The sequence below is a fragment of the Heptranchias perlo genome, unplaced genomic scaffold (genome assembly GCF_035084215.1).
Source record: "Heptranchias perlo isolate sHepPer1 unplaced genomic scaffold, sHepPer1.hap1 HAP1_SCAFFOLD_60, whole genome shotgun sequence".
Classification (NCBI taxonomy): Eukaryota; Metazoa; Chordata; class Chondrichthyes; order Hexanchiformes; family Hexanchidae; genus Heptranchias; species Heptranchias perlo.
The window spans coordinates 4,383-31,978 of NW_027139623.1; the positions used below are offsets into that span (position 1 = coordinate 4,383).

The window sequence follows — 27,596 nt, forward strand, 5'->3', positions numbered from 1 at the left end:
GACAGTCTGAATTGCTGACCGTTCCCCCAAGCCGTGCCCATCCCGCCCGAGGTGTGTGTGGTAGCTCACCCGGCTTTATCTGGCCTCGTCCCGCAGGCGGTCCTGGGAGATGGCGGCAAGCAGGATTGGGAAGATCGGCTCCAAGACCAGCGCCCTCTTCCTCTGCGACATGCAGGAGAAGTTCCGCCCCACCGTGGCCTACTTCCCTCAGGTTGTGTCTGTCGCTGCCAGGATGCTCCAGGTGAGGGGGAGGGGGAGGGGGAGGGAGAGGGCATAGGGCATGGGAGGGGGCATGGGAGTGGAGGAAGGAGAGGGGTCGGAGGGAGGGGGGTTGATTGGGTATTGGGGGGGAGAGGGATCGGAGGGAGGGGGATTGATTGGGTATAGGGGGGGAGAGGGATCGGAGGGAGGGGGATTGATTGGTATAGGAGAGGGGGGAGGGTATGGGAGTGGAGGAAGGCGAGGGGTCGGAGGGAGGGAGATTGATTGGGTATTGGGGGGAGAGGGGTCGGAGGGAGGGGGATTGATTGGGTATAGGAGGGAGAGGGATCGGAGGGAGGGGGATTGATTGGTATAGGAGAGGGGGGAGGGTATGGGAGTGGAGGAAGGCGAGGGGTCGGAGGGAGGGAGATTGATTGGGTATTGGGGGGAGAGGGGTCGGAGGGAGGGGGATTGATTGGGTATAGGAGGGAGAGGGATCGGAGGGAGGGGGATTGATTGGTATAGGAGAGGGGGGAGGGTATGGGAGTGGGGGAGGGAGAGGGGTCGGAGGGAGGGGGATTGATTGGGTAGAGGAGGGGGGGAGGGTATGGGAGTGGGGGAGGGAGAGGGGTCGGAGGGAGGGGGATTGATTGGGTAGAGGAGGGGGGGAGGGTATGGGAGTGGGGGAGGGAGAGGGGTCGGAGGGAGGGGGATTGATTGGGTAGAGGAGGGGGGGAGGGTATGGGAGTGGGGGAGGGAGAGGAGTCGGAGGGAGGGAGATTGATTGGGTAGAGGAGGGGGGGAGGGTATGGGAGTGGGGGAGGGAGAGGGTCGGAGGGAGGGGGATTGATTGGGTAGAGGAGGGGGGGAGGGTATGGGAGTGGGGGAGGGAGAGGGTCGGAGGGAGGGGGAGTTGGAGTGGAGAATGAGGGAGACGGGTAGGGGGTGTAGGAGAGGGGTCGGAATGAGGGGAGATGGAGGAGGGTTGTGGGAGAGGGGTCAGAGGGCGGAGGAGATGGAGGAGGGGAGGGGTCGGATTGAGGGGAGATGGAGGAGGGTTGTGTGGGAGAGGGGTCGGAGGGAGGGGAGGTGGGGAGGGGATGTGGGAGAGGGGTCAGAGGGCGGAGGAGATGGAGGTGGGAGTGGGGAGGTTTGTGTGGGAGAGGGGTCAGAGGGCGGAGGAGAGGGGGTGTGGGAGAGGGGTCAGAGGAGATGAAGGAGGGGAGGGGGTGTGGGAGAGGGGTCAGAGGGCGGAGGAGATGCAGGTGGGAGAGGGGTTGGACGGAGGGGAGATGGAGGAGGGGTGTGTGGGAGAGGGGCCGGAGGGAGGAGGAGATGGAGGAGGGTTGGTGGGAGAGGAGTCGGAGTGAGGGGAGATGGAGGAGGGGGTGTGGGAGAGGGGTCAGAGGGAGGAGGAGATGGAGGAGGGTTGTGTGGGAGAGGGGTCGGAGGGCGGAGGAGATGGAGGAGGGTTGGTGGGAGAGGAGTCGGAGTGAGGGGAGATGGAGGAGGGGGTGTGGGAGAGGGGTCAGAGGGCGGAGGAGATGGAGGTGGGAGAGGGGTTGGACGGAGGGGAGATGGAGGAGGATTGTGTGGGAGAGGGGCCGGAGAGGGAGGAGGGGGTGTGGGAGAGGGGTCAGAGGGAGGAGATGGAGGAGGGGGTGTGGGAGAGGGGTCGGAGGGAGGAGATGGAGGAGGGGGTGTGGGAGAGGCGTCGGAGGGAGGAGGAGATGGAGGAGGGGTTGTGGGAGAGGGGTCAGAGTGAGGGGAGATGGAGGAGGGGGTGTGGGAGAGGGGTCAGAGGGTGGAGGAGGAGAGGGGAGGGGGTGTGGGAGAGGGGCCGGAGAGGGAGGAGGGGGTGTGGGAGAGGGGTCAGAGGGAGGAGATGGAGGAGGGGGTGTGGGAGAGGCGTCGGAGGGAGGAGATGGAGGAGGGGGTGTGGGAGAGGCGTCGGAGGGAGGAGGAGATGGAGGAGGGGTTGTGGGAGAGGGGTCGGAGGGAGGAGATGGAGGAGGGGGTGTGGGAGAGGCGTCGGAGGGAGGAGGAGATGGAGGAGGGGTTGTGGGAGAGGGGTCGGAGGGAGGAGGAGATGGAGGAGGGCAAGTGGGAGAGGGGTCAGAGGGAGGAGGAGATGGAGGAGGGGGTGTGGGAGAGGGGTCAGAGGGCGGAGGAGATGGAGGAGGAGAGGGGAGGGTTGTGTGGGAGAGGGGTCAGAGTGAGGGGAGATGGAGGAGGGGGTGTGGGAGAGGGGTCAGAGGGTGGAGGAGGAGAGGGGAGGGGGTGTGGGAGAGGGGCCGGAGAGGGAGGAGGGGGTGTGGGAGAGGGGTCAGAGGGAGGAGATGGAGGAGGGGGTGTGGGAGAGGGGTCAGAGGGAGGAGATGGAGGAGGGGGTGTGGGAGAGGGGTCGGAGGGAGGAGATGGAGGAGGGGGTGTGGGAGAGGGGTCAGAGGGCGGAGGAGATGGAGGAGGAGAGGGGAGGGTTGTGTGGGAGAGGGGTCAGAGGGCGGAGGAGATGCAGAAGGGAAAGGGCTTGGACGGAGGGGAGATGTGGGAGAGGGGTCAGAGGGCGGAGGAGATGGAGGAGGGGAGGGGTGGGTTATGTGGGAGAGGGGTCAGAGGGAGGAGGAGATGGAGGAGGGGAGGGGAGGGGGTGTGGGAGAGGGGTCAGAGGGCGGAGGAGGGGGGAAGGTTGTGTAGGAGAGGGGTCAGAGGGAGGAGGAGATGCAGAAGGAGATGGAGGAGGGGGTGTGGGAGAGGGGTCAGAGGGCGGAGGAGATGGAGGAGGGAGAGGGGTTGGACGGAGGGGAGATGGAGGAGAGAGAGGGGTTGGACGGAGGGGAGATGGAGGAGGGAGAGGGGTTGGACGGAGGGGAGATGGAGGAGGGAGAGGGGTCGGAGGGCGGAGGAGATGGAGGAGGGAGAGGGGTCGGAGGGCGGAGGAGATGGAGGAGGGAGAGGGGGTTGGACGGAGGGGAGATGGAGGAGGGAGAGGGGTTTGGACGGAGGAGGAGATGGAGGAGGGAGAGGGGTTTGGACGGAGGGGAGATGCAGGAGGGAGAGGGGTTTGGACGGAGGGGAGATGCAGGAGGGAGAGGGGTTTGGACGGAGGAGGAGATGGAGGAGGGAGAGGGGGTCGGACGGAGGGGAGATGGAGGAGGGAGAGGGAGATGGAGGAGGGAGAGGGGGTTGGACGGAGGGGAGATGCAGGAGGGAGAGGGGTTTGGACGGAGGAGGAGATGCAGGAGGGAGAGGGGTTTGGACGGAGGAGGAGATGGAGGAGGGAGAGGGGGTCGGACGGAGGGGAGATGGAGGAGGGAGAGGGAGATGGAGGAGGGAGAGGGGGTTGGACGGAGGGGAGATGGAGGCGGGAGAGGGAGATGGAGGAGGGAGAGAGGGAGATGGAGGAGGGAGAGGGGGTTGGACGGAGGGGAGATGGAGGAGGGAGAGGGGGTTGGACGGAGGGGAGATGGAGGAGGGAGAGAGGGAGATGGAGGAGGGAGAGGGAGATGGAGGAGGGAGAGGGGGTTGGACGGAGGGGAGATGGAGGAGGGAGAGAGGGAGATGGAGGAGGGAGAGAGGGAGATGGAGGAGGGAGAGGGGGTCGAACGGAGGGGAGATGGAGGCAGGAGAGGGAGATGGAGGAGGGAGAGGGGGTTGGACGGAGGGGAGATGGAGGCAGGAGAGGGAGATGGAGGAGGGAGAGGGAGATGGAGGAGGGAGAGGGGGTCGAACGGAGGGGAGATGGAGGCAGGAGAGGGAGATGGAGGAGGGAGAGGGAGATGGAGGAGGGAGAGGGGGTTGGACGGAGGGGAGATGGAGGAGGGAGAGGGGTTGGACGGAGGGGAGATGCAGGAGGGAGAGAGGGAGATGGAGGAGGGAGAGAGGGAGATGGAGGAGGGAGAGGGGGTCGAACGGAGGGGAGATGAGGGAGGGAGAGGGAGATGGAGGAGGGAGTGGGGTTGGACGGAGGGGAGATGGAGGAGGATTGTGTGGGAGAGGGGCCGGAGGGAGGAGGAGAGGGAGGAGGGGGTGTGGGAGAGGGGTCAGAGGGAGGAGGAGATGGAGGAGGGAGAGGGGGTTGGACGGAGGGGAGATGGAGGAGGGAGAGGGGGTTGGAGGGAGGGGAGATGGAGGAGGGAGAGGGAGTTGGAGGGAGGGGGGAGGGAGAGGGAGATGGAGGAGGGAGAGGGGTTTGGACGGAGGGGAGATGGAGGAGGGAGAGGGGGTTGGACGGAGGGGAGATGGAGGAGGGAGAGGGGGTTGGAGGGAGGGGAGATGGAGGAGGGAGAGGGGGTTGGAGGGAGGGGAGATGGAGGAGGGAGAGGGAGATGGAGGAGGGAGTGGGGTTTGGACGGAGGGGAGATGGAGGAGGGAGAGGGGGTTGGACGGAGGGGAGATGGAGGAGGGAGAGGGGGTTGGACGGAGGGGAGATGGAGGAGGGAGAGGGGGTTGGAGGGAGGGGAGATGGAGGAGGGAGAGGGGGTTGGAGGGAGGGGAGATGGAGGAGGGAGAGGGAGATGGAGGAGGGAGTGGGGTTGGACGGAGGGGAGATGGAGGAGGGAGTGGGGTTGGACGGAGGGGAAATGGAGGAGGGAGAGGGGGTTGGAGGGAGGGGAGATGGAGGAGGGAGAGGGGGTTGGAGGGAGGGGAGATGGAGGAGGGAGAGGGAGATGGAGGAGGGAGAGAGGGAGATGCAGGCGATGAGAGGCAGGGATCGGGGCCGAGGGCTTCCTCCAGCCCTGCCTCCCAGTGTTTTAACCGGAATCTTTACTCCTAGGCGGCCAAGGTTTTGGAGATCCCGGTCGTGGTCACTGAACAATACCCTAAGGGCCTGGGTCCCACCGTCCCGGAGCTGGGAGCTGAAGGGTTGAAGAAGTTTAACAAGACCTGCTTCAGCATGTTATGTCCCGAGGTGGAGAGGGAGCTGCGGTCCATCCCCAAGCTGGAATCCGTCATCCTCTGCGGCATCGAGGCCCAAGCCTGCATTATGGTCTGTCACTTTAACCCTCTCCCCTGTTCCGGACAGTGTAGGGGGAGCTTTACTCTGTATCTAACCCTGTACCTGCCCTGGGAGTGTTTGATGGGACAGTGTAGAGGGAGCTTTACTCTGTATCTAACCCTGTACCTGCCCTGGGAGTGTTTGATGGGACAGTGTAGAGGGAGCTTTACTCTGTATCTAACCCTGTACCTGTCCCTGGGAGTGTTTGATGGGACAGTGTAGAGGGAGCTTTACTCTGTATCTAACCCTGTACCTGCCCTGGGAGTGTTTGATGGGACAGTGTAGAGGGAGCTTTACTCTGTATCTAACCCTGTACCTGCCCCTGGGAGTGTTTGACGGGACAGTGCAGAGGGAGCTTTACTCTGTATCTAACCCTGTACCTGTCCCTGGGAGTGTTTGATGGGACAGTGTAGAGGGAGCTTTACTCTGTATCTAACCCTGTACCTGCCCTGGGAGTGTTTGATGGGACAGTGTAGAGGGAGCTTTACTCTGTATCTAACCCTGTACCTGTCCCTGGGAGTGTTTGATGGGACAGTGTAGAGGGAGCTTTACTCTGTATCTAACCCTGTACCTGCCCTGGGAGTGTTTGATGGGACAGTGTGGAGGGAGCTTTACTCTGTATCTAACCCTGTACCTGCCCTGGGAGTGTTTGATGGGACAGTGTAGAGGGAGCTTTACTCTGTATCTAACCCTGTACCTGTCCCTGGGAGTGTTTGATGGGACAGTGTAGAGGGAGCTTTACTCTGTATCTAACCCTGTACCTGCCCTGGGAGTGTTTGATGGGACAGTGTAGAGGGAGCTTTACTCTGTATCTAACCCTGGACCTGCCCTGGGAGTGTTTGATGGGACAGTGTGGAGGGAGCTTTACTCTGTATCTAACCCTGGACCTGTCCCTGGGAGTGTTTGATGGGACAGTGCAGAGGGAGCTTTACTCTGTATCTCACCCTGTACCTGCCCTGGGAGTGTTTGATGGGACAGTGTAGAGGGAGCTTTACTCTGTATCTAACCCTGTACCTGCCCTGGGAGTGTTTGATGGGACAGTGTAGAGGGAGCTTTACTCTGTATCTAACCCTGTACCTGCCCCTGGGAGTGTTTGATGGGACAGTGTAGAGGGAGCTTTACTCTGTATCTAACCCTGTACATGACCCTGGGAGTGTTTGATGGGACAGTGTAGAGGGAGCTTTACTCTGTATCTAACCCTGTACCTGCCCTGGGAGTGTTTGATGGGACAGTGTAGAGGGAGCTTCACTCTGTATCTAACCCTGTACCTGACCCTGGGAGTGTTTGATGGGACAGTGTAGAGGGAGCTTTACTCTGTATCTAACCCTGTACATGACCCTGGGAGTGTTTGATGGGACAGTGTAGAGGGAGCTTTACTCTGTATCTAACCCTGTACCTGCCCCTGGGAGTGTTTGATGGGACAGTGTAGAGGGAGCTTTACTCTGTATCTAACCCTGTACATGACCCTGGGAGTGTTTGATGGGACAGTGTAGAGGGAGCTTTACTCTGTATCGAACCCTGTACCTGCCCTGGGAGTGTTTGATGGGACAGTGTAGAGGGAGCTTTACTCTGTATCTAACCCTGTACCTGCCCTGGGAGTGTTTGATGGGACGGTGTAGAGGGAGCTTTACTCTGTATCTAACCCTGTACCTGCCCTGGGAGTGTTTGATGGGACAGTGTAGAGGGAGCTTTACTCTGTATCTAACCCTGTACCTGACCCTGGGAGTGTTTGATGGGACAGTGTAGAGGGAGCTTTACTCTGTATCTAACCCTGTACCTGCCCCTGGGAGTGTTTGATGGGACAGTGTAGAGGGAGCTTTACTCTGTATCTAACCCTGTACCTGCCCTGGGAGTGTTTGATGGGACAGTGTAGAGGAGCTTTACTCTGTATCGAACCCTGGACCTGCCCTGGGAGTGTTTGACGGGACAGTGTAGAGGGAGCTTTACTCTGTATCTAACCCTGTACCTGCCCTGGGAGTGTTTGACGGGACAGTGTAGAGGGAGCTTTACTCTGTATCTAACCCTGTACCTGACCCTGGGAGTGTTTGATGGGACAGTGTAGAGGGAGCTTCACTCTGTATCTAACCCTGTACCTGCCCCTGGGAGTGTTTGAAGGGACAGTGTAGAGGGAGCTTTACTCTGTATCTAACCCTGTACCTGCCCTGGGAGTGTTTGATGGGACAGTGTAGAGGGAGCTTTACTCTGTATCTAACCCTGTACCTGCCCCTGGGAGTGTTTGAAGGGACAGTGTAGAGGGAGCTTTACTCTGTATCTAACCCTGTACCTGCCCTGGGAGTGTTTGATGGGACAGTGTAGAGGGAGCTTTACTCTGTATCTAACCCTGTACCTGCCCTGGGAGTGTTTGATGGGACAGTGTAGAGGGAGCTTTACTCTGTATCTAATCCTGTACCTGCCCTGGGAGTGTTTGATGGGACAGTGTAGAGGGAGCTTTACTCTGTATCTAACCCTGTACCTGCCCTGGGAGTGTTTGATGGGACAGTGTAGAGGGAGCTTTACTCTGTATCTAATCCTGTACCTGCCCTGGGAGTGTTTGATGGGACAGTGTAGAGGGAGCTTTACTCTGTATCTAACCCTGTACCTGCCCTGGGAGTGTTTGATGGGACAGTGTAGAGGAGCTTTACTCTGTATCTAACCCTGTACCTGCCCTGGGAGTGTTTGACGGGACAGTGTAGAGGGAGCTTTACTCTGTATCTAACCCTGTACCTGCCCTGGGAGTGTTTGATGGGACAGTGTAGAGGGAGCTTTACTCTGTATCTAACCCTGTACCTGCCCTGGGAGTGTTTGATGGGACAGTGTAGAGGGAGCTTTACTCTGTATCTAACCCTGTACCTGCCCTGGGAGTGTTTGATGGGACAGTGTAGAGGGAGCTTTACTCTGTATCTAACCCTGTACCTGCCCTGGGAGTGTTTGATGGGACAGTGTAGAGGGAGCTTTACTCTGTATCTAATCCTGTACCTGCCCTGGGAGTGTTTGACGGGACAGTGTAGAGGGAGCTTTACTCTGTATCTAATCCTGTACCTGCCCTGGGAGTGTTTGATGGGACAGTGTAGAGGGAGCTTTACTCTGTATCTAATCCTGTACCTGTCCTGGGAGTGTTTGATGGGACAGTGTAGAGGGAGCTTTACTCTGTATCTAACCCTGTACCTGTCCTGGGAGTGTTTGATGGGACAGTGTAGAGGGAGCTTTACTCTGTATCAAACCCTGTACCTGCCCTGGGAGTGTTTGATGGGACAGTGTAGAGGGAGCTTTACTCTGTATCAAACCCTGTACCTGCCCTGGGAGTGTTTGATGGGACAGTGTAGAGGGAGCTTTACTCTGTATCTAACCCTGTACCTGCCCTGGGAGTGTTTGATGGGACAGTGTAGAGGGAGCTTTACTCTGTATCTAACCCTGTACCTGACCCTGGGAGTGTTTGATGGGACAGTGTAGAGGGAGCTTTACTCTGTATCTAATCCTGTACCTGCCCTGGGAGTGTTTGATGGGACAGTGTAGAGGGAGCTTTACTCTGTATCTAACCCTGTACCTGCCCTGGGAGTGTTTGATGGGACAGTGCAGAGGGAGCTTTACTCTGTATCTAACCCTGTACCTGCCCTGGGAGTGTTTGATGGGACAGTGTAGAGGGAGCTTTACTCTGTATCTAACCCTGTACCTGCCCTGGGAGTGTTTGATGGGACAGTGCAGAGGGAGCTTTACTCTGTATCTAACACTGCACCTGCCCTGTGAGTGTTTGATGGGACAGTGTAGAGGGAGCTTTACTCTGTATCTCACCCTGTACCTGCCCTGGGAGTGTTTGATGGGACAGTGTAGAGGGAGCTTTACTCTGTATCTAACCCTGTACCTGTCCCTGGGAGTGTTTGATGGGACAGTGTAGAGGGAGCTTTACTCTGTATCTCACCCTGTACCTGCCCTGGGAGTGTTTGATGGGACAGTGTAGAGGGAGCTTTACTCTGTATCTAACCCTGTACCAGCCCTGGGAGTGTTTGATGGGACAGTGTGGAGGGAGCTTTACTCTGTATCTAACCCTGTACCAGCCCTGGGAGTGTTTGATGGGACAGTGTGGAGGGAGCTTTACTCTGTATCTAACCCTGTACCTGCCCTGGGAGTGTTTGATGGGACAGTGTGGAGGGAGCTTTACTCTGTATCTAACCCTGTACCTGCCCTGGGAGTGTTTGATGGGACAGTGTAGAGGGAGCTTTACTCTGTATCTAACCCTGTACCTGCCCTGGGAGTGTTTGATGGGACAGTGTGGAGGGAGCTTTACTCTGTATCTAACCCTGTACCTGACGCTGGGAGTGTTTGATGGGACAGTGTAGAGGGAGCTTTACTCTGTATCTAACCCTGTACCTGCCCTGGGAGTGTTTGATGGGACAGTGTGGAGGGAGCTTTACTCTGTATCTAACCCTGTACCTGCCCTGGGAGTGTTTGATGGGACAGTGTAGAGGGGAAGCTCTCTGCGGGAAGGAGGCTGGGGAAAAGGAGTCGGGTCTGAGGGTTGGCGCCTCGGGGAAAGGGGCCTGGGGGAATGGAGCTCAGGGGGGGTGTGGGGGAGGAGGCTGGGGAAAGGGGCTGGTAGACGGGAGCTGGGGGACAGAGGATGGGAGAAGGGGGAAGTGGGCTGGGGGGTGAAGGGGGAAGTGGGCTCTGGGGCGGTGAAGGGGGACGTGGGCTGGGGGGGGTGAAGGGGGAAGTGGGCTCTGGGGGGGAGTGGGATGGAGTCTGAGGGAAGGCTTCAGGACCAGTCGGTGAGTTCTGCTTGTTCTCCCCCGGTCAGAGCACGGCCCTGGACCTGCTGGAACGAGGACTGGACGTCCACGTGGTCGCCGATGCCTGTTCTTCCCGAAGGTAAGTGGGCCGAGGTATCGAGAGAGAGAGGAGGCCGTTCTGCCCGATGCTCAGCTTCTCGATCTGAGTCCAATTCCCAGACTCCTTCCCCGTTGTCGCACAGAAGGAGACCCATCGCCCCCTGTGTCCCCCTCTCTCTGAAAGATCTCTCCCCTCAGTCCCATTCCCCCTTTCCCCATTCACCCCATCGCCCCCTGTGCCCCCCTCTCTCTGAACGATCTCTCCCCTCAGTCCCGTTCCCCCATTCCCCATTCACCCCATCGCCCCCTGTGCCCCCTCTCTCTGAACGATCTCTCCCCTCAGTCCCATTCCCCCATTCCCCATTCACCCCATCGCCCCCCTGTGCCCCCTCTCTCTGAACGATCTCTCCCCTCAGTCCCATTCCCCCATTCCCCATTCACCCCATCGCCCCCTGTACCCCCCTCTCTCTGAAAGATCTCTCCCCTCAGTCCCGTTCCCCCTTTCCCCATTCACCCCATCACCCCCTGTGTCCCCCTCTCTCTGAACGATCTCTCCCCTCAGTCCCGTTCCCCCATTCCCCATTCACCCCATCGCCCCCTGTGCCCCCTCTCTCTGAACGATCTCTCCCCTCAGTCCCATTCCCCCATTCCCCATTCACCCCATCGCCCCCCTGTGCCCCCTCTCTCTGAAAGATCTCTCCCCTCAGTCCCATTCCCCCTTTCCCCATCGCCCCCTGTACCCCCCTCTCTCTGAAAGATCTCTCCCCTCAGTCCCATTCCCCCTTTCCCCATTGCCCCCTGTGCCCCCCTCTCTCTGAAAGATCTCCCCCCTCAGTCCCATTCCCCCTTCACCCCATCGCCCCCTGTGCCCCCTCTCTCTGAAAGATCTCCCCCCTCAGTCCCATTCCCCCTTCACCCCATCGCCCCCTGTGCCCCCTGTGCCCCCTCTCTCTGAAAGGTCTCTCCCCTCAGTCCCATTCCCGCTTTCCGCATTCACCCAATCGCCCCCTGTGCCCCCTCTCTCTGAAAGATCTCTCCCCTCAGTCCCATTCCCCCTTTCCCCATTCACCCAATCGCCCCCCTGTGCCCCCTCTCTCTGAAAGATCTCTCCCCTCAGTCCCATTCCCCCATTCCCCATTCACCCCATCTCCCCCTGTGTCCCCTCTCTGAAAGATCTCTCCCCTCAGTCCCATTCCCCCTTTCCCCATTCACCCCATCGCCCCCCTGTGCCCCCTCTCTCTCTGAAAGATCTCTCCCCTCAGTCCCATTCCCCCCTTTCCCCATTCACCCCATCGCCCCCTGTGCCCCCTCTCTCTGAAAGATCTCTCCCCTCAGTCCCTTTCCCCCTTTCCCCATCGCCCCCTGTGCCCCCCTCTCTCTGAAAGATCTCTCCCCTCAGTCCCATTCCCCCTGTCTTTGGTAAGACATTCCACGTCCTACGACTCACCCACCATCTTTCTCTGTTCTCATGAAAACAGCCCCATAACTAAAGCCCTTCACGCCTGGCGCACCCTTGAAGAATATTAAAGTGGTTAACCAACTCCCTCTGGGAGATTGCGAGAGGCTCATCCCTACAGCTCCTTCGTTACGTCTTCAAAGGGAATTGAAGATATTCTTGGAGGGGGAGAAAGTGCAGGGCGATAGGGGAAAGAGCAGGCGAGGGGAGTGGGACTCATTGGATAGCTCTTCCAAAGAGCCGGAACAGGCATGATGGGCCGATTGGCCTCCTTCTGTGCCGTGAGACCCGATGATTCGATGCGGGCGGGGACTCGAGCCCACGACCTTCCGACTCGGAGAGAGTGCGACTCACTGAGCCACGGTTAACACCCCTTGGTTGGACTGGATTGGTTGGACGAACAGGCTCAGCTTGCGATGCCCCCCCTGGTCGATTGGTCCAGTGAAGGGGCCTGCCCGGCCTGGTACGGGAAGAAATTTTAAAATTCTCACCCTCCTGTTCAAATCCCTCCATGGCCCTCGCCCCCCTCCCTATCTCTGTAACCTCCTCCAGCCCCTACAATTCTCACCCTCCTGTTCAAATCCCTCCATGGCCCTCGCCCCCCTCCCTATCTCTGTAACCTCCTCCAGCCCCGACAATTCTCATCCTCCTGTTCAAATCCCTCCATGGCCCTCGCCCCCCTCCCTATCTCTGTAACCTCCTCCAGCCCCGACAATTCTCATCCTCCTGTTCAAATCCCTCCATGGCCCTCGCCCCCCCTCCCTATCTCTGTAACCTCCTCCAGCCCCGACAATTCTCATCCTCCTGTTCAAATCCCTCCATGGCCCTCGCCCCCCCTCCCTATCTCTGTAACCTCCTCCAGCCCCTACAATTCTCATCCTCCTGTTCAAATCCCTCCATGGCCCTCGCCCCCCTCCCTATCTCTGTAACCTCCTCCAGCCCCGACAATTCTCATCCTCCTGTTCAAATCCCTCCATGGCCCTCACTCCCCCTCCCTATCTCTGTAACCTCCTCCAGACCCTGCAATTCTCATCTTCCTGTTCAACTCCCTCCATGGCTCTCGCCCCCCTCCCTATCTCTGTAATCTCCTCCAGCCCCTACAATTCTCACCCTCCTATTCAAATCCCTCCATGTCCCTCACCCCCCTCCCTATCTCTGTAACCTCCTCCAGACCCTGCAATTCTCATCCTCCTGTTCAAATCCCTCCATGGCCCTCGCCCCCCCCTCCCTATCTCTGTAACCTCCTCCAGCCCCTACAATTCTCATCCTCCTGTTCAAATCCCTCCATGGCCCTCGCCCCCCCTCCCTATCTCTGTAACCTCCTCCAGCCCCGACAATTCTCATCCTCCTGTTCAAATCCCTCCATGGCCCTCGCCCCCCTCCCTATCTCTGTAACCTGCTCCAGCCCCGACAATTCTCATCCTCCTGTTCAAATCCCTCCATGGCCCTCGCCCCCCTCCCTATCTCTGTAACCTCCTCCAGCCCCTACAATTCTCATCCTCCTGTTCAAATCCCTCCATGGCCCTCGCCCCCTCCCTATGTCTGTAACCTCCTCCAGCCCCTACAATTCTCATCCTCCTGTTCAAATCCCTCCATGGCCCTCAACCCCCCTCCCTATCTCTGTAACCTCCTCCAGCCCCTACAATTCTCATCCTCCTGTTCAAATCCCTCCCTGGCCCTCGCCCCCCTCCCTATCTCTGTAACCTCCTCCAGCCCCTACAATTCTCATCCTCCTGTTCAAATCCCTCCCTGGCCCTCGCCCCCCTCCCTATCTCTGTAACCTCCTCCAGCCCCTACAATTCTCATCCTCCTGTTCAAATCCCTCCATGGCCCTCACCCCCCCCTCCCTATCTCTGTAACCTCCTCCAGCCCCTACAATTCTCATCCTCCTGTTCAAATCCCTCCCTGGCCCTCGCCCCCCTCCCTATCTCTGTAACCTCCTCCAGCCCCTACAATTCTCATCCTCCTGTTCAAATCCCTCCATGGCCCTCGCCCCCCTCCCTATCTCTTTAACCTCCTCCAGCCCCTACAATTCTCATCCTCCTGTTCAAATCCCTCCATGACCCTCGCCCCCCCTCTCTATCTCTGTAACCTCCTCCAGCCCCTACAATTCTCATCCTCCTGTTCAAATCCCTCCATGACCCTCGCCCCCCCTCCCTATCTCTATAACCTCCTACGACCCTCCGAGATCTCTGCGCTCCTCCAATTCCGGCCTCTTGCGTATCCCCGATTCCCATCGCTCCACCATTGGCGGCCGTGCCTTCAGCTGCCTGGGCCCTAAGCTCTGGAATTCCCTCCCTAAACCTCTCCCCCTCTCTCTCCTCCTTTAAGACGCTCCTTAAAACCTCCCTCTTTGACCGAGCTTTTGGTCACCTGTCCCAAATATCTCCTTAAGTGTCTCGGGGTGAGATTGTGTTTGATAATCGCTCCTGGGAAGGGCCTTGGGGGACGTTTTAATACGTTAAAGGCCCTGTGTGAATGGGAGATGGTGTTTTGTTTTTGCAATTCCAGTCAATGAGGCATTAAACGGATACCAGCAAAAACTAGAGAGGTGCTGGTGGACTGAACTTCACCTGTTCTGACAGGATTAGTTAACGGACAGAAAACAGAGAGTGGGGATAAACGGGTCATTCTCAGGTCGGCAGGCTGTAACTAGTGGGGTACCTCAGGGATCAGTGCTCGGGCCTCAGCTATTTACCATCTACATTAATGACTTAGATGAAGGGACCGAGTGTAATGGATCCAAGTTTGCTGACGATACAAAGCCAGGTGGGAGAGTAAGCTGTGAGGTGGACACAAAGAGTCTGCAAAGGGATATCGACAGGTTAAGTGAGTGGGCAAGAAGGTGGCAGATGGAGTATAATGTGGGGAAATGTGAGGTTATTCACTTTGGTAGGAAGAATAGAAAAACAGAATATTTTTATAAATAGTGAGAAACTATTAAATATTGGTCTTCAGAGGGATTTGGATGTCCTCGTACATGAAACACAGAAGGTTAACATGCAGGTACAGCAAGTAATTAGGAAGGCAAATGGTATGTTGGCCTTTATTGCAAAGGGGGTTGGAGTATAAGAGTAAGGAAGTCTTAGCACTGGTGAGACCTCACCTGGAGCACTGTGTACAGTTTTGGTCTCCTTATCTAAGGAAGGATATACTCGCCTTAGAGGCAGTGCAACGAAGGTTCACCTGATTGATTCCTGGGATGAGAGGGTTGTCCTATGAGGAGAGATTGAGTAGAATGGGCCGATACTCTCTGGAGTTTCGAAGAATGAGAGGTGATCTCATTGAAACATATCAGATTCTGAGGGGGCTCGACAGGGTAGATGCTGAGAGGCTGTTTCCCCCCTGGCTGGAGAGTCTAGAACTAGGGGGCATAGTCTCAGGATAAGGGGTCGGACATTCAAGACTGAGATGAGGAGGGATTTCTTCACTCAGAGGGTTGTGAATCTTTGGAATTCTCCACCCCAGAGGGCTGTGGACGCTCAGTCGTTGAGGATATTCAAGGCTGAGATCGATGGATTTTTGGACTCTAGGGGAATCGAGGGATCGGGCGGGAAAGTGGAGTTGAGGTCGAAGATCAGCCATGATCCGATAGAATGGCGGAGCGGGCCCGAGGGGCCGAATGGCCTACTCCTGCTCCTATTACTTATGTTCTTGTAACAAACCCCACCCCCACCCCCCCCCGGCCCCGGCCGAACCTCGCGATTAGACGCCCGGAGAGCGCGAGAGCCAGCTTGCCCGCGATGCACCCCGCGGTCGAATTGACCGCTGACGTTTCGTTCTCTGCCCCCGCAGCCAAGTTGACCGGCTGATGGCCCTTTCTCGCATGAAGCAGAGCGGTGCCTTCCTCACCACCAGCGAAGGAACGATCCTGCAGCTGCTGCGCGATGCCACGCACCCCAAGTTCAAGGAGGTAAGTGCCTGGGGGGGAACGGGGGCCGCCAATGTTTCGAGAGGGTTTCTGGCCGCAGCCTGAAATTTACAAGTGTTTAGCGGCTAAATATCACAAATGTGCTTCTGGAGGGATGGAATCGAAAAGCAGAGAAGTTATGTTAAACTTGCAGCGAACCACACTTGGAGCACTGTGCACAGTTCTGGTCTCCATATACCTTGGTTAGACCACACTTGGAGCACTGTGCACAGTTCTGGTCTCCATATACCTTGGTTAGACCACACTTGGAGCACTGTGCACAGTTCTGGTCTCCATATACCTTGGTTAGACCACACTTGGAGCACTGTGCACAGTTCTGGTCTCCATATACCTTGGTTAGACCACACTTGGAGCACTGTGCACAGTTCTGGTCTCCATATACCTGGGTTAGACCACACTTGGAGCACTGTGCACAGTTCTGGTCTCCATATACCTTGGTTAGACCACACTTGGAGCACTGTGCACAGTTCTGGTCTCCATATACCTTGGTTAGACCACACTTGGAGCACTGTGCACAGTTCTGGTCTCCATATACCTTGGTTAGACCACACTTGGAGCACTGTGCACAGTTCTGGTCTCCATATACCTTGGTTAGACCACACTTGGAGCACTGTGCACAGTTCTGGTCTCCATATACCTTGGTTAGACCACACTTGGAGCACTGTGCACAGTTCTGGTCTCCATATACCTTGGTTAGACCACACTTGGAGCACTGTGCACAGTTCTGGTCTCCATATACCTTGGTTAGACCACACTTGGAGCACTGTGCACAGTTCTGGTCTCCATATACCTTGGTTAGACCACACTTGGAGCACTTTGCACAGTTCTGGTCTCCATATACCTTGGTTAGACCACACTTGGAGCACTGTGCACAGTTCTGGTCTCCATATACCTTGGTTAGACCACACTTGGAGCACTGTGCACAGTTCTGGTCTCCATATACCTTGGTTAGACCACACTTGGAGCACTGTGCACAGTTCCAGTCTCCATATACCTTGGTTAGACCACACTTGGAGCACTGTGCACAGTTCCGGTCTCCATATACCTTGGTTAGACCACACTTGGAGCACTGTGCACAGTTCTGGTCTCCATATACCTTGGTTAGACCACACTTGGAGCACTGTGAACAGTTCCGGTCTCCATATTCCTTGGTTAGACCACACTTGGAGCACTGTGCACAGTTCTGGTCTCCATATACCTTGGTTAGACCACACTTGGAGCACTGTGCACAGTTCTGGTCTCCATATCCCTTGGTTAGACCACACTTGGAGCACTGTGCACAGTTCTGGTCTCCATATCCCTTGGTTAGACCACACTTGGAGCACTGTGCACAGTTCTGGTCTCCGTATACCTTGGTTAGACCACACTTGGAGCACTGTGCACAGTTCCGGTCTCCATATACCTTGGTTAGACCACACTTGGAGCACTGTGCACAGTTCTGGTCTCCATTTACCTTGGTTAGACCACACTCGGAGCACTGTGCACAGTTCTGGTCTCCATATACCTTGGTTAGACCACACTTGGAGCACTGTGCACAGTTCTGGTCTCCATATACCTTGGTTAGACCACACTTGGAGCACTGTGAACAGTTCTGGTCTCAATATACCTTGGTTAGACCACACTTGGAGCACTGTGCACAGTTCTGGTCTCCATATACCTTGGTTAGACCACACTTGGAGCACTGTGAACAGTTCCGGTCTCCATATTCCTTGGTTAGACCACACTTGGAACACTGTGCACAGTTCTGGTCTCCATATACCTTGGTTAGACCACACTTGGAGCACTGTGCACAGTTCTGGTCTCCATATACCTTGGTTAGACCACACTTGGAGCACTGTGCACAGTTCTGGTCTCCATATACCTTGGTTAGACCACACTTGGAGCACTGTGCACAGTTCTGGTCTCCATATCCCTTGGTTAGACCACACTTGGAGCACTGTGCACAGTTCTGGTCTCCATATACCTGGGTTAGACCACACTTGGAGAACTGTGCACAGTTCTGGTCTCCGTATACCTTGGTTAGACCACACTTGGAGCACTGTGCACAGTTCTGGTCTCCGTATCCCTTGGTTAGACCACACTTGGAGCACTGTGCACAGTTCTGGTCTCCATATCCCTTGGTTAGACCACACTTGGAGCACTGTGCACAGTTGCGGTCTCCATATACCTTGGTTAGACCACACTTGGAGCACTGTGCACAGTTCTGGTCTCCATTTACCTTGGTTAGACCACACTCGGAGCACTGTGCACAGTTCTGGTCTCCATATACCTTGGTTAGACCACACTTGGAGCACTGTGCACAGTTCTGGTCTCCATTTACCTTGGTTAGACCACACTTGGAGCACTGTGCACAGTTCTGGTCTCCATTTACCTTGGTTAGACCACACTTGGAGCACTGTACACAGTTCTGGTCTCCATATACCTGGGTTAGACCACACTTGGAGCACTGTGCACAGTTCTGGTCTCCGTATACCTTGGTTAGACCACACTTGGAGCACTGTGCACAGTTCCGGTCTCCATATACCTTGGTTAGACCACACTTGGAGCACTGTGCACAGTTCTGGTCTCCATTTACCTTGGTTGGACCACACTCGGAGCACTGTGCACAGTTCTGGTCACCATATACCTTGGTTAGACCACACTCGGAGCACTGTACACAGTTCTGGTCTCCATTTACCTTGGTTGGACCACACTCGGAGCACTGTGCACAGTTCTGATCTCCATATACCTGGGTTAGACCACACTTGGAGCACTGTGCACAGTTCTGGTCTCCATATACCTTGGTTAGACCACACTTGGAGTACTGTGTACAGTTCCAGTCTCCATATACCTTGGTTAGACCACACTTGGAGCACTGTGCACAGTTCTGGTCTCCATATACCTTGGTTAGACCACACTTGGAGCACTGTGTACAGTTCTGGTCTCCATATACCTGGGTTAGACCACACTTGGAGCACTGTGTACAGTTCTGGTCTCCATATACCTGGGTTAGACCACACTTGGAGCACTGTGTACAGTTCCAGTCTCCATATACCTTGGTTAGACCACACTTGGAGCACTGTGCACAGTTCTGGTCTCCATATACCTGGGTTAGACCACACTTGGAGCACTGTGTACAGTTCTGGTCTCCATATACCTTGGTTAGACCGCACTTGGAGCACTGTGCACAGTTCTGGTCTCCGTATACCTTGGTTAGACCACACTTGGAGCACTGTGCACAGTTCTGGTCTCCATATACCTTGGTTAGACCACACTTGGAGCACTGTGCACAGTTCCAGTCTCCATATACCTTGGTTAGACCACACTTGGAGCACTGTGCACAGTTCCAGTCTCCATATACCTTGGTTAGACCACACTTGGAGCACTGTGCACAGTTCCAGTCTCCATATACCTTGGTTAGACCACACTTGGAGCACTGTGTACAGTTCCAGTCTCCATATACCTTGGTTAGACCACCACAGAGAGTGATGAGAATGTGGAACTCGCTCCCACAAGGAGTAGTTGAGGTGAACAGTGGAGATGGATTTAAGGGGAAGCTGGATAAACACATGAGGGAGAAAGGAATAGAAGGATCGGGTGATAGGGTGAGATGGAGTCGGGAGGGAGGAGGCTCGTGTGGAGCATAAACACCGGGATAGACCTGTTGGGCCGAATGGCCTGTCTCTGTGCTGTAAATTCTATGTAATATTCCAATGCTCTCCTGGCCGGCCTCCCATCGCCCACCCTCCGTAAACTCCAGCTCGTCCAAAACTCCTGCTGCCCCCCCGTATCCTAACTCACACCGAGTCCCGTTCACCCATCACCCCCTGTGCTCGCTGGACCGACACTGGTTCCCGGTCCGGGAACGCCTCGATTTTAAAATTCTCATCCTCCTGTTCAAATCCCTCCATGGCCCTCGCCCCCCCTCCCTATCTCTGTAACCTCCTCCAGCCCCTACAATTCTCATCCTCCTGTTCAAATCCCTCCATGGCCCTCGCACCCCCCTCCCTGTCTCCGTAACCTCCTCCAGCCCCTACAATTCTCATCCTCCTGTTCAAATCCCTCCATGGCCCTCGCCCCCCCCCTCCCTGTCTCTGTAACCTCCTCCACCCCTACAATTCTCATCCTCCTGTTCAAATCCCTCCATGGCCCTCGCCCCCCTCCCTATCTCTGTAACCTCCTCCAGCCCCTACAATTCTCATCCTACTGTTCAAATCCCTCCATGGCCCTCGCCCCCCTCCCTATCTCTGTAACCTCCTCCAGCCCCTACAATTCACATCCTCCTGTTCAAATCCCTCCATGGCCCTCGCCCCCCCCCTCCCTGTCTCTGTAACCTCCTCCACCCCTACAATTCTCATCCTCCTGTTCAAATCCCTCCATGGCCCTCGCCCCCCCTCCCTATCTCTGTAACCTCCTCCAGCCCCGACAATTCTCATCCTCCTGTTCAAATCTCTCCATGGCCCTCGCCCCCCCTCCCTATCTCTGTAACCTCCTCCAGCCCCTACAATTCTCATCCTCCTGTTCAAATCCCTCCATGGCCCTCGCCCCCCTCCCTATCTCTGTAACCTCCTCCAGCCCCGACAATTCTCATCCTCCTGTTCAGGTTATTGGTGAGTAAGTGCCGCTTGATAGCACTGTCGACGACACCTTCCATCACTTTGCTGATGATTGAGAGTAGACTGATGGGGCGGTAATTGGCCGGATTGGATTTGTCCTGCTTTTTGTGGACAGGACGTTGCTCGGCAATTTTCCACATTGTCGGGTAGATGCCAGTGTTGTAGCTGTACTGGAACAGCTTGGCTAGAGGCGCAGCTAGTTCTGGAGCACAAGTCTTCAGCACTACAGCTGGGATGTTGTCGGGGCCGATAGCCTTTGCTGTATCCAGTGCACTCAGCCGTTTCTTGATATCACGTGGAGTGAATCGAATTGGCTGAAGACTGGCTTCTGTGATGGTGGGGATATCGGGAGGAGGCCGAGATGGATCATCCACTCGGCACTTCTGGCTGAAGATGGTTGCAAACGCTTCAGCCTTGTCTTTTGCACTCACGTGCTGGACTCTGCCATCATTGAGGATGGGGATGTTTGCAGAGCCTCCTCCTCCCGTTAGTTGTTTAATTGTCCACCACCATTCACGACTGGATGTGGCAGGACTGCAGAGCTTTGATCTGATCCGTTGGTTGTGGAATCGCTTAGCTCTGTCTATAGCATGTTGCTTCCGTTGTTTAGCATGCACGTAGTCCTGAGTTGTAGCTTCACCAGGTTGGCACCTCATTTTTAGGTATGCCTGGTGCTGCTCCTGGCATGCTCTTCTACACTCCTCATTGAACCAGGGTTGATCCCCTGGCTTGTTGGTAATGGTAGAGTGAGGAATATGCCGGGCCAGGAGGTTACAGGTTGTGCTGGAATACAATTCTGCTGCTGCTGGCCCACAGCGCCTCATGGATGCCCAGTTTTGAGCTGCTAGATCTGTTCTGAATCTATCCCATTTAGCACCGTGGTAGTGCCACACAACACGTTGGATGGTGTCCTCAGTGCGAAGACGGGACTTCATCTCCACGAGGACTGTGCGGTGGTCACTCCTACCAATACTGTCATGGACATAAGCATCTGCGACAGGTAGATTGGTGAGGACGAAGTCAAGTAGGTTCTTCCCTCGTGTTGGTTCGCTCACCCCCTGCCGCAGGCCCAGTCTGGCAGCTATGTCCTTCAGGACTCGGCCAGCTCGGTCAGTAGTGGTGCTACCGAGCCACTCTTGGTGATGGACATTGAAGTCCCCCACCCAGAGTACATTCTGTGCCCTTGCTACCCTCAGTGCTTCCTCCAACTGGTGCTCAACATGGAGGAGGACAGATTCGTCAGCTGAGGGAGGACGGTAGGTGGTAATCAGCAGGAGGTTTCCTTGCCCATGTTTGACCTGATGCCATGAGGTTTCATGGGGTCCAGAGTCAATGTTGAGGACTCCCAGGGCCACTCCCTCCTGACTGTATATCACTGTACCGCCACCTCTGGTGGGTCTGTCCTGCCGGTGGGACAGGACATCCCCAGGGATGGTGATGGAAGAGTCTGGGACGTTGGCTGAAAGGTATGATTCTGTGAGTATGGCTGTGTCAGGCTGTTGCTTGACTAGTCTGTGGGACAGCTCTCCCAATTTTGGCACAAGTCCCCAGATGTTCTTGAGGAGGACCTTGCAGGGTCGACTGGGCTTGGTTTGCCTTTGTCATTTGCAGTGTCAGTATTAAAACAGTTCCGAGTCAGATACAGAACAGTGAGGTGGGATGGGTGGGGACAGTTAATCTCTCTGCTCCACCTCCTCAGTAACGTTCCTTAGCCCCCCTGCTTTCTGAGCATCACCCCTTACTTGTCCCTTGGAGGGGGTGCACCGCATTTTCAGCAGAATGATACCCGGGGGGGGGGTGGGCTTAAAGGGTTAAATAACGAGAACAGGATTGCGCAGTCTGGAATGATATCGGGGATGAGGGACCTCAGTTATGTGCAGAGAGACTGGAGAATCTGGGGTCGTTCCCCTCAGAGCAGAGAAGGTTAAGGAGGAGATTTGATCGAGGGGTTCAAAATCAGGAAGGGGTTTCGAGAGAGTAAATAAGGAGAGACTGTTTCCAGTGGCAGGAGGGTCGGTGACCAGAGGACACAGATTTAAGGCGATCGGGGAAAGAGCCAGAGGGGGAGAGGATGAGAAGACACTTATTTAACGCAGTGAGTTGTGATGATCTGGAATTCACGGCCTGAAAGGGAGCAGATTCAATAATAACTTTCAAAAGGGGAATTGGAGAAATACTCGAAGGGGAAAAAGTTTGCAGGGCTACAGGGAAAGAGTGGGGGAGTGGGACTAATTGGAGAGCTCTCTCACAGAGCCAGCACAGGCCCGATGGGCCGAGTGGCCTCCGACCTGTGCTGTACCTACTATGATACCGGGCTTGTATTCCCTCGAGTATAGATGATTAAGGGGTGATCTCATTGAACTGTTTAAGACGATGAAAGGATTTGAGAGGGGAGATGGAGAGAAACTATTTCATCTGGTCGGGGGGGGAGTCCAGAACAAGGGTGGGGGCATAACCTTAAAATTAGAGCCAGGCCGTTCAGGGGCGATGTCAGGAAGCATTTCATCACACAAAAGGGGAGTGGGATTCTGGAACTCTCTCCCCCCCCCCCGAGAAAGGCCGTGGATGTTGGGGGTCAGTTGGAGCTTTCAAGACTGAGATCGATAGATTTTTGTTGGGTGTCGAGGGATATGGAGCAAAGTGGGGGGTGAATGGAGTTGAGCTGCAGGTCAGCCGTGATCGAATTGAGTGGCGGAGAAGGCTGAATGGCCTCCTTCTCTTCCTCCATAACAGGCTCGAGGGGCCGAATGGGCCTCCTCCCGTCCCTGCGGGGCAGGCTCGAGGGGCCGAATGGGCCTCCTCCCGTCCCTGCGGGGCAGGCTCGAGGGGCCGAATGGGCCTCCTCCCGTCCCTGCGGGGCAGGCTCGAGGGGCCGAATGGGCCTCCTCCCGTCCCTGCGGGGCAGGCTCGAGGGGCCGAATGGGCCTCCTCCCGTCCCTGCGGGGCAGGCTCGAGGGGCCGAATGGGCCTCCTCCCGTCCCTGCGGGGCAGGCTCGAGGGGCCGAATGGGCCTCCTCCCGTCCCTGCGGGGCAGGCTCGAGGGGCCGAATGGGCCTCCTCCCGTCCCTGCGGGGCAGGCTCGAGGGGCCGAATGGGCCTCCTCCCGTCCCTGCGGGGCAGGCTCGAGGGGCCGAATGGGCCTCCTCCCGTTCCTGCGGTCAGGTCCCAGAGAGTGAGAGGACAGCGTCTGACCCAGGGCGCCCCCCCGTCGCTCAATTAACCCCCGCCAAGCAGAGTATTTATCGACTATCTTCGAGCTCGCGGTGGGACGTTTGGCGCAGGGGCGACTTGTAACCTCCGGCCTTTCACTCCAGGTGCAGAAGATAATCATGGAGCCTGCCGCAGACAGTAACCTGATTGCCCTTTTCCAAGGGCAAAACCCGCTCTTCGGTTGACGGCCTGGCATCGGCGGAACGAGGAAGGAGGACGCAGACGGGACAGAGCCTCTCCGAGTCGGTTCCAGAACGCCAAGCAAACGAACCAATGGACTGGCCACCGACAGTTCCCAGAGAGGGTCCTTCAAACTCGTAATGCTCGAGGGAATCAGAGACTTCAGATTGGTCCCGTTCTCTGCAATGATCGCGGGCTCTCCCCTCCCGTTTAATCTCCTCCCGCGGCCCGTCCACACTCTCCCCTATCGCGGGCTCTCCCCTCCCGTTTAATCTCCTCCCGCGGCCCGTCCACACTCTCCCCTATCGCAGACTCTACCCTCCCGTTTAATCTCCTCCCGCGGCCCGTCCACACTCTCCCCTATCGCGGGCTCTCCCCTCCCGTTTAATCTCCTCCCGCGGCCCGTCGACACTCTCCCCTATCGCGGACTCTCCCCTCCCATTTAATCTCCTGATTAAACGCCCACTGCCTGAACCCCATTGTTGGACGGTGAAGATCACTGAATATTGATCCTTGAGGAGAAAGTGCCACTCGGCCCATCGAAGCCCGTGCCTGGACTGTGCACACCATGGTTTGTGATTGTCCTTGCAGTAACTCCTGCAGTTCTCCCTCTGTTGCCTTGATTGTTGGATGACTCCATGCATCCCTGACTCTGCCGATAAAGGTCTTCCTGATACCTGCTCTAAATTCTCCCTACTTTCCACACATGGCCTCGAGTCTGAGCTGTCGCATGCAGTTCTGTTCCCAAGCAGGTGCTCATCGACCATGGGGGCCTGATCGGAGCATGGGAACAGGAGGAGGCCCATTCAGCCCCTCGAGCCTGTTACTATAGGAACAGGAGGAGGCCCGTTCAGCCCCTCGAGCCTGTTACTGTAGGAACAGGAGGAGGCCCGTTCGGCCCCTCGAGCCTGTTACTATAGGAACAGGAGGAGGCCCGTTCAGCCCCTCGAGCCTGTTACTATAGGAACAGGAGGAGGCCCGTTCAGCCCCTCGAGCCTGTTACTATAGGAACAGGAGGAGGCCCGTTCAGCCCCTCGAGCCTGTTACTATAGGAACAGGAGGAGGCCCGTTCAGCCCCTCGAACCTGTTACTATAGGAACAGGAGGAGGCCCGTTCAGCCCCTCGAGCCTGTTACTATAGGAACAGGAGGAGGCCCATTCAGCCCCTCGAGCCTGTTACTATAGGAACAGGAGGAGGCCATTCAGCCCCTCGAGCCTGTTACTATAGGAACAGGAGGAGGCCCATTCGGCCCCTCGAGCCTGTTACTATAGGAACAGGAGGAGGCCCATTCAGCCCCTCGAGCCTGTTACTATAGGAACAGGAGGAGGCCCATTCAGCCCCCTCGAGCCTGTTACTATAGGAACAGGAGGAGGCCCATTCAGCCCCCTCGAGCCTGTTACTATAGGAACAGGAGGAGGCCCGTTCAGCCCCCTCGAGCCTGTTACTATAGGAACAGGAGGAGGCCCATTCGGCCCCTCGAGCCTGTTACTATAGGAACAGGAGGAGGCCCATTCGGCCCCTCGAGCCTGTTACTATAGGAACAGGAGGAGGCCCGTTCAGCCCCTCGAGCCTGTTACTATAGGAACAGGAGGAGGCCCATTCGGCCCCTCGAGCCTGTTACTATAGGAACAGGAGGAGGCCCGTTCAGCCCCCTCGAGCCTGTTACTATAGGAACAGGAGGAGGCCCATTCGGCCCCTCGAGCCTGTTACTATAGGAACAGGAGGAGGCCCGTTCAGCCCCTCGAGCCTGTTACTATAGGAACAGGAGGAGGCCCGTTCAGCCCCTCGAGCCTGTTACTATAGGAACAGGAGGAGGCCCGTTCAGCCCCTCGAGCCTGTTACTATAGGAACAGGAGGAGGTCCATTCAGCCCCTCGAGCCTGTTACTATAGGAACAGGAGGAGGCCCATTCAGCCTGCTCGAGCCTGTTACTATAGGAACAGGAGGAGGCCCATTCAGCCCCTCGAGCCTGTTACTATAGGAACAGGAGGAGGCCCATTCAGCCCCTTGAGCTTGTTACTATAGGAACAGGAGGAGGCCCATTCAGCCCCTCGAGCCTCGTTTCGAAATAGTTTCTCTCCATCGACCCCATCAAATCCTTTAATCAGCGTAAACCCCTCGATTAAATCACCCCTTAATCTTCGATACACGAGGTGAATACAAGCCCAGTCTGTGCAACCCGTCCTCGTAATTTAACCCTTCCAGCCCCCCCCCCCCGGGTATCATTCTGGTGAATCTGCGCCACACCCCCTCCAAGGCCGGTATATCCTTCCCGAGGTGCGGGGCCCAGCACCGATCGCAGCACATCCAGCACAGCTCTCCCCTCGTTCCGAGCAGCAAACGGACCTCCAGCCTCGTCAAGCGTCAGGCATTGGGGCTGATAATCTTCAAACCCCACTGTGGCCGCCCCCCCCCGCTGCGTTCTTCACATTTAAACTCGGGGCTGGCTATTCCACCGTGGGGGGCATCGCACCGGATCCCCGGAGTCACAAGGCCAGCGATCAGGAAGCAGCGCCTCCTCCTCCTCCTTGCCCCCCTTGCCTCCTCCGTTCTTCACGTTTGAACTCGGGGAGTGAGAGTGGGCTGGCTGTTCCACTGTGGGGTGCATCGCACCGGACCCCCGAGTCACAAGGCCAGCGATCAGGTGTCAACGCGTCCTCCTCCCCCCCCCCCCCCTGCCCCCTCGCCTCCTCCGTTCTTCACGTTTGAACTCGGGGGAGTGAGTGCGGGCTGGCTATTCCTCCGTGGGGGGCATCACATCGGATCCCCAGAGTCACAAGGCCAGCGATCAGGTGTCAACGCGTCCTCCTCCTTCCCCCGTCCCCTTGCCTCCTCCGTTCTTCACATTTGAACTCGGGGGAGTGAGCGTGGGCTGACTATTCCACCGTGGGGTGCATCACTTCGGATCCCCGGAGTCACAAGGCCAGCGATCAGGAAGCAGCGCCTCCTCCTCCTCGCCTCCTCCGTTCTTCACGTTTGAACTCGGGGGAGTGAGCGTGGGCTGGCTATTCCTCCGTGGGGGGCATCGCACCGGATCCCCGAGTCACAAGGCCAGCGATCAGGAGTCAACGCGTCCTCCTCCTTCCCCCGTCCTCTCGCCTCCTCCGTTCTTCACATTTGAACACCGGGAGTGAGCGTGGGCTGGCTATTCCCCCGTGGGGGGCATCACACCGGATCCCCGGAGTCACAAGGCCAGCGATCAGGAAGCAGCGCCTCGTCCTTCCCCTCCCCACCCCCTCGACTCCTCCATTCTTCACGTTTGAACTCGGGGGGGAGCGAGCGCGGGCTGGCTATTCCACCGTGGGGGGCATCACACCGGATCCCCGGAGTCACAAGGCCAGCGATCAGGAGTCAACGCGTCCTCCTCCTTCTCCCCCCGTCCCCACCTCGCCTCCTCCGTTCTTCACGTTTGAACTCGGGGGAGCGAGCGCGGGCTGGCTATTCCACCGTGGGGGGCATCGCACCGGATCCCCGGAGTCACAAGTTCCAGCGATCAGGAAGCAGCGCCTCGTCCTTCCCCTCCCCCACCCCCTCGACTCCTCCGTTCTTCACGTTTGAACTCGGGGGGGGGGGAGTGAGCGCGCGGGCTGGCTATCTGACTGTGGGGGGCATCGCACCCGGGTCGGAAGGCCAGTAGCAGCGGCAAGCGTGACCACAAAGCTGTGTGTGTGCGTGTGTGTGTCAGAGAGAGAGAGATTGCTGTTAAATAAAAAAAAACCAACTGCTTCACCCATGTCCTCTTCGATGGCGAAGGAAATCTCCCAGTCCTCACACGGTCCGGGGCCCCGTAGGTGACTCTGAATCCCCACGGGCGGGGGGCTCGCACACCAACCTGGGTTGACTCCCTGCAGCGGGCTCGCCCCCCGCCCCGTCCATTGGGACTGTTTGAGGCATCTTCCTGGAACAGCCGCTGCTTTTCTCCGGGGAGTGGGTACAGTGGATGTTACGATTTTGATATTGGGGGCTGGGTGCGTTTGTAGCCCGCTGCTCCGAAATCCAGCCCAGCCCCTGTGGAGATGGGACGCTTTGGGACAATTTAATGCACGCAGCCATCGCCCCTTCTGTTCACTAATTAAGACTTGGTTGCAACTACTCCAGCCACTGACCGTTGTCCGAGAGGCGTTAACATTGTGCAAATGTTTGTCAATTAAAATTTAAAAATCATCACGGTGCCTTTTCCGCCTTCATCAGTTTCGTAGCTG

The 27,596-nt window shown here is 56.9% G+C and overlaps 1 protein-coding gene across 2 annotated transcripts; it reads left to right on the top strand.

Moving 5' to 3' along the window:
* isoc2 (isochorismatase domain containing 2) lies at nt 1-27,558 on the top strand. Of its 2 annotated transcripts, XR_010961574.1 has the most exons (6): nt 1-241; nt 4,979-5,191; nt 9,993-10,063; nt 15,275-15,392; nt 23,320-26,038; nt 26,187-27,558. XR_010961574.1 is itself a non-coding variant. In XM_067980548.1 (5 exons), exons 1-5 carry the CDS (start codon nt 110-112, stop codon nt 23,398-23,400), a joined length of 615 nt encoding a protein of 204 aa, XP_067836649.1. In that variant the 5' UTR covers nt 1-109; the 3' UTR covers nt 23,401-27,558. The 2 variants fall into 2 exon arrangements, 1 of the variants encoding a protein (XP_067836649.1); XM_067980548.1 differs by having other exon boundaries at nt 23,320-27,558.
* The last annotated feature ends 38 nt before the right edge of the window (nt 27,559-27,596 follow it).

Bases quoted from the DNA above. Each gene is read 5' to 3' on its own strand.
- isoc2 (XM_067980548.1), top strand. From the start codon at position 110: ATGGCGGCAAGCAGGATTGGGAAGATCGGCTCCAAGACCAGCGCCCTC. The intron at 242-4,978 runs GTGAGGGGGAGG...CTTTACTCCTAG, and splicing joins TCGCTGCCAGGATGCTCCAG to GCGGCCAAGGTTTTGGAGAT. The intron at 5,192-9,992 runs GTCTGTCACTTT...TCCCCCGGTCAG, and splicing joins AGGCCCAAGCCTGCATTATG to AGCACGGCCCTGGACCTGCT.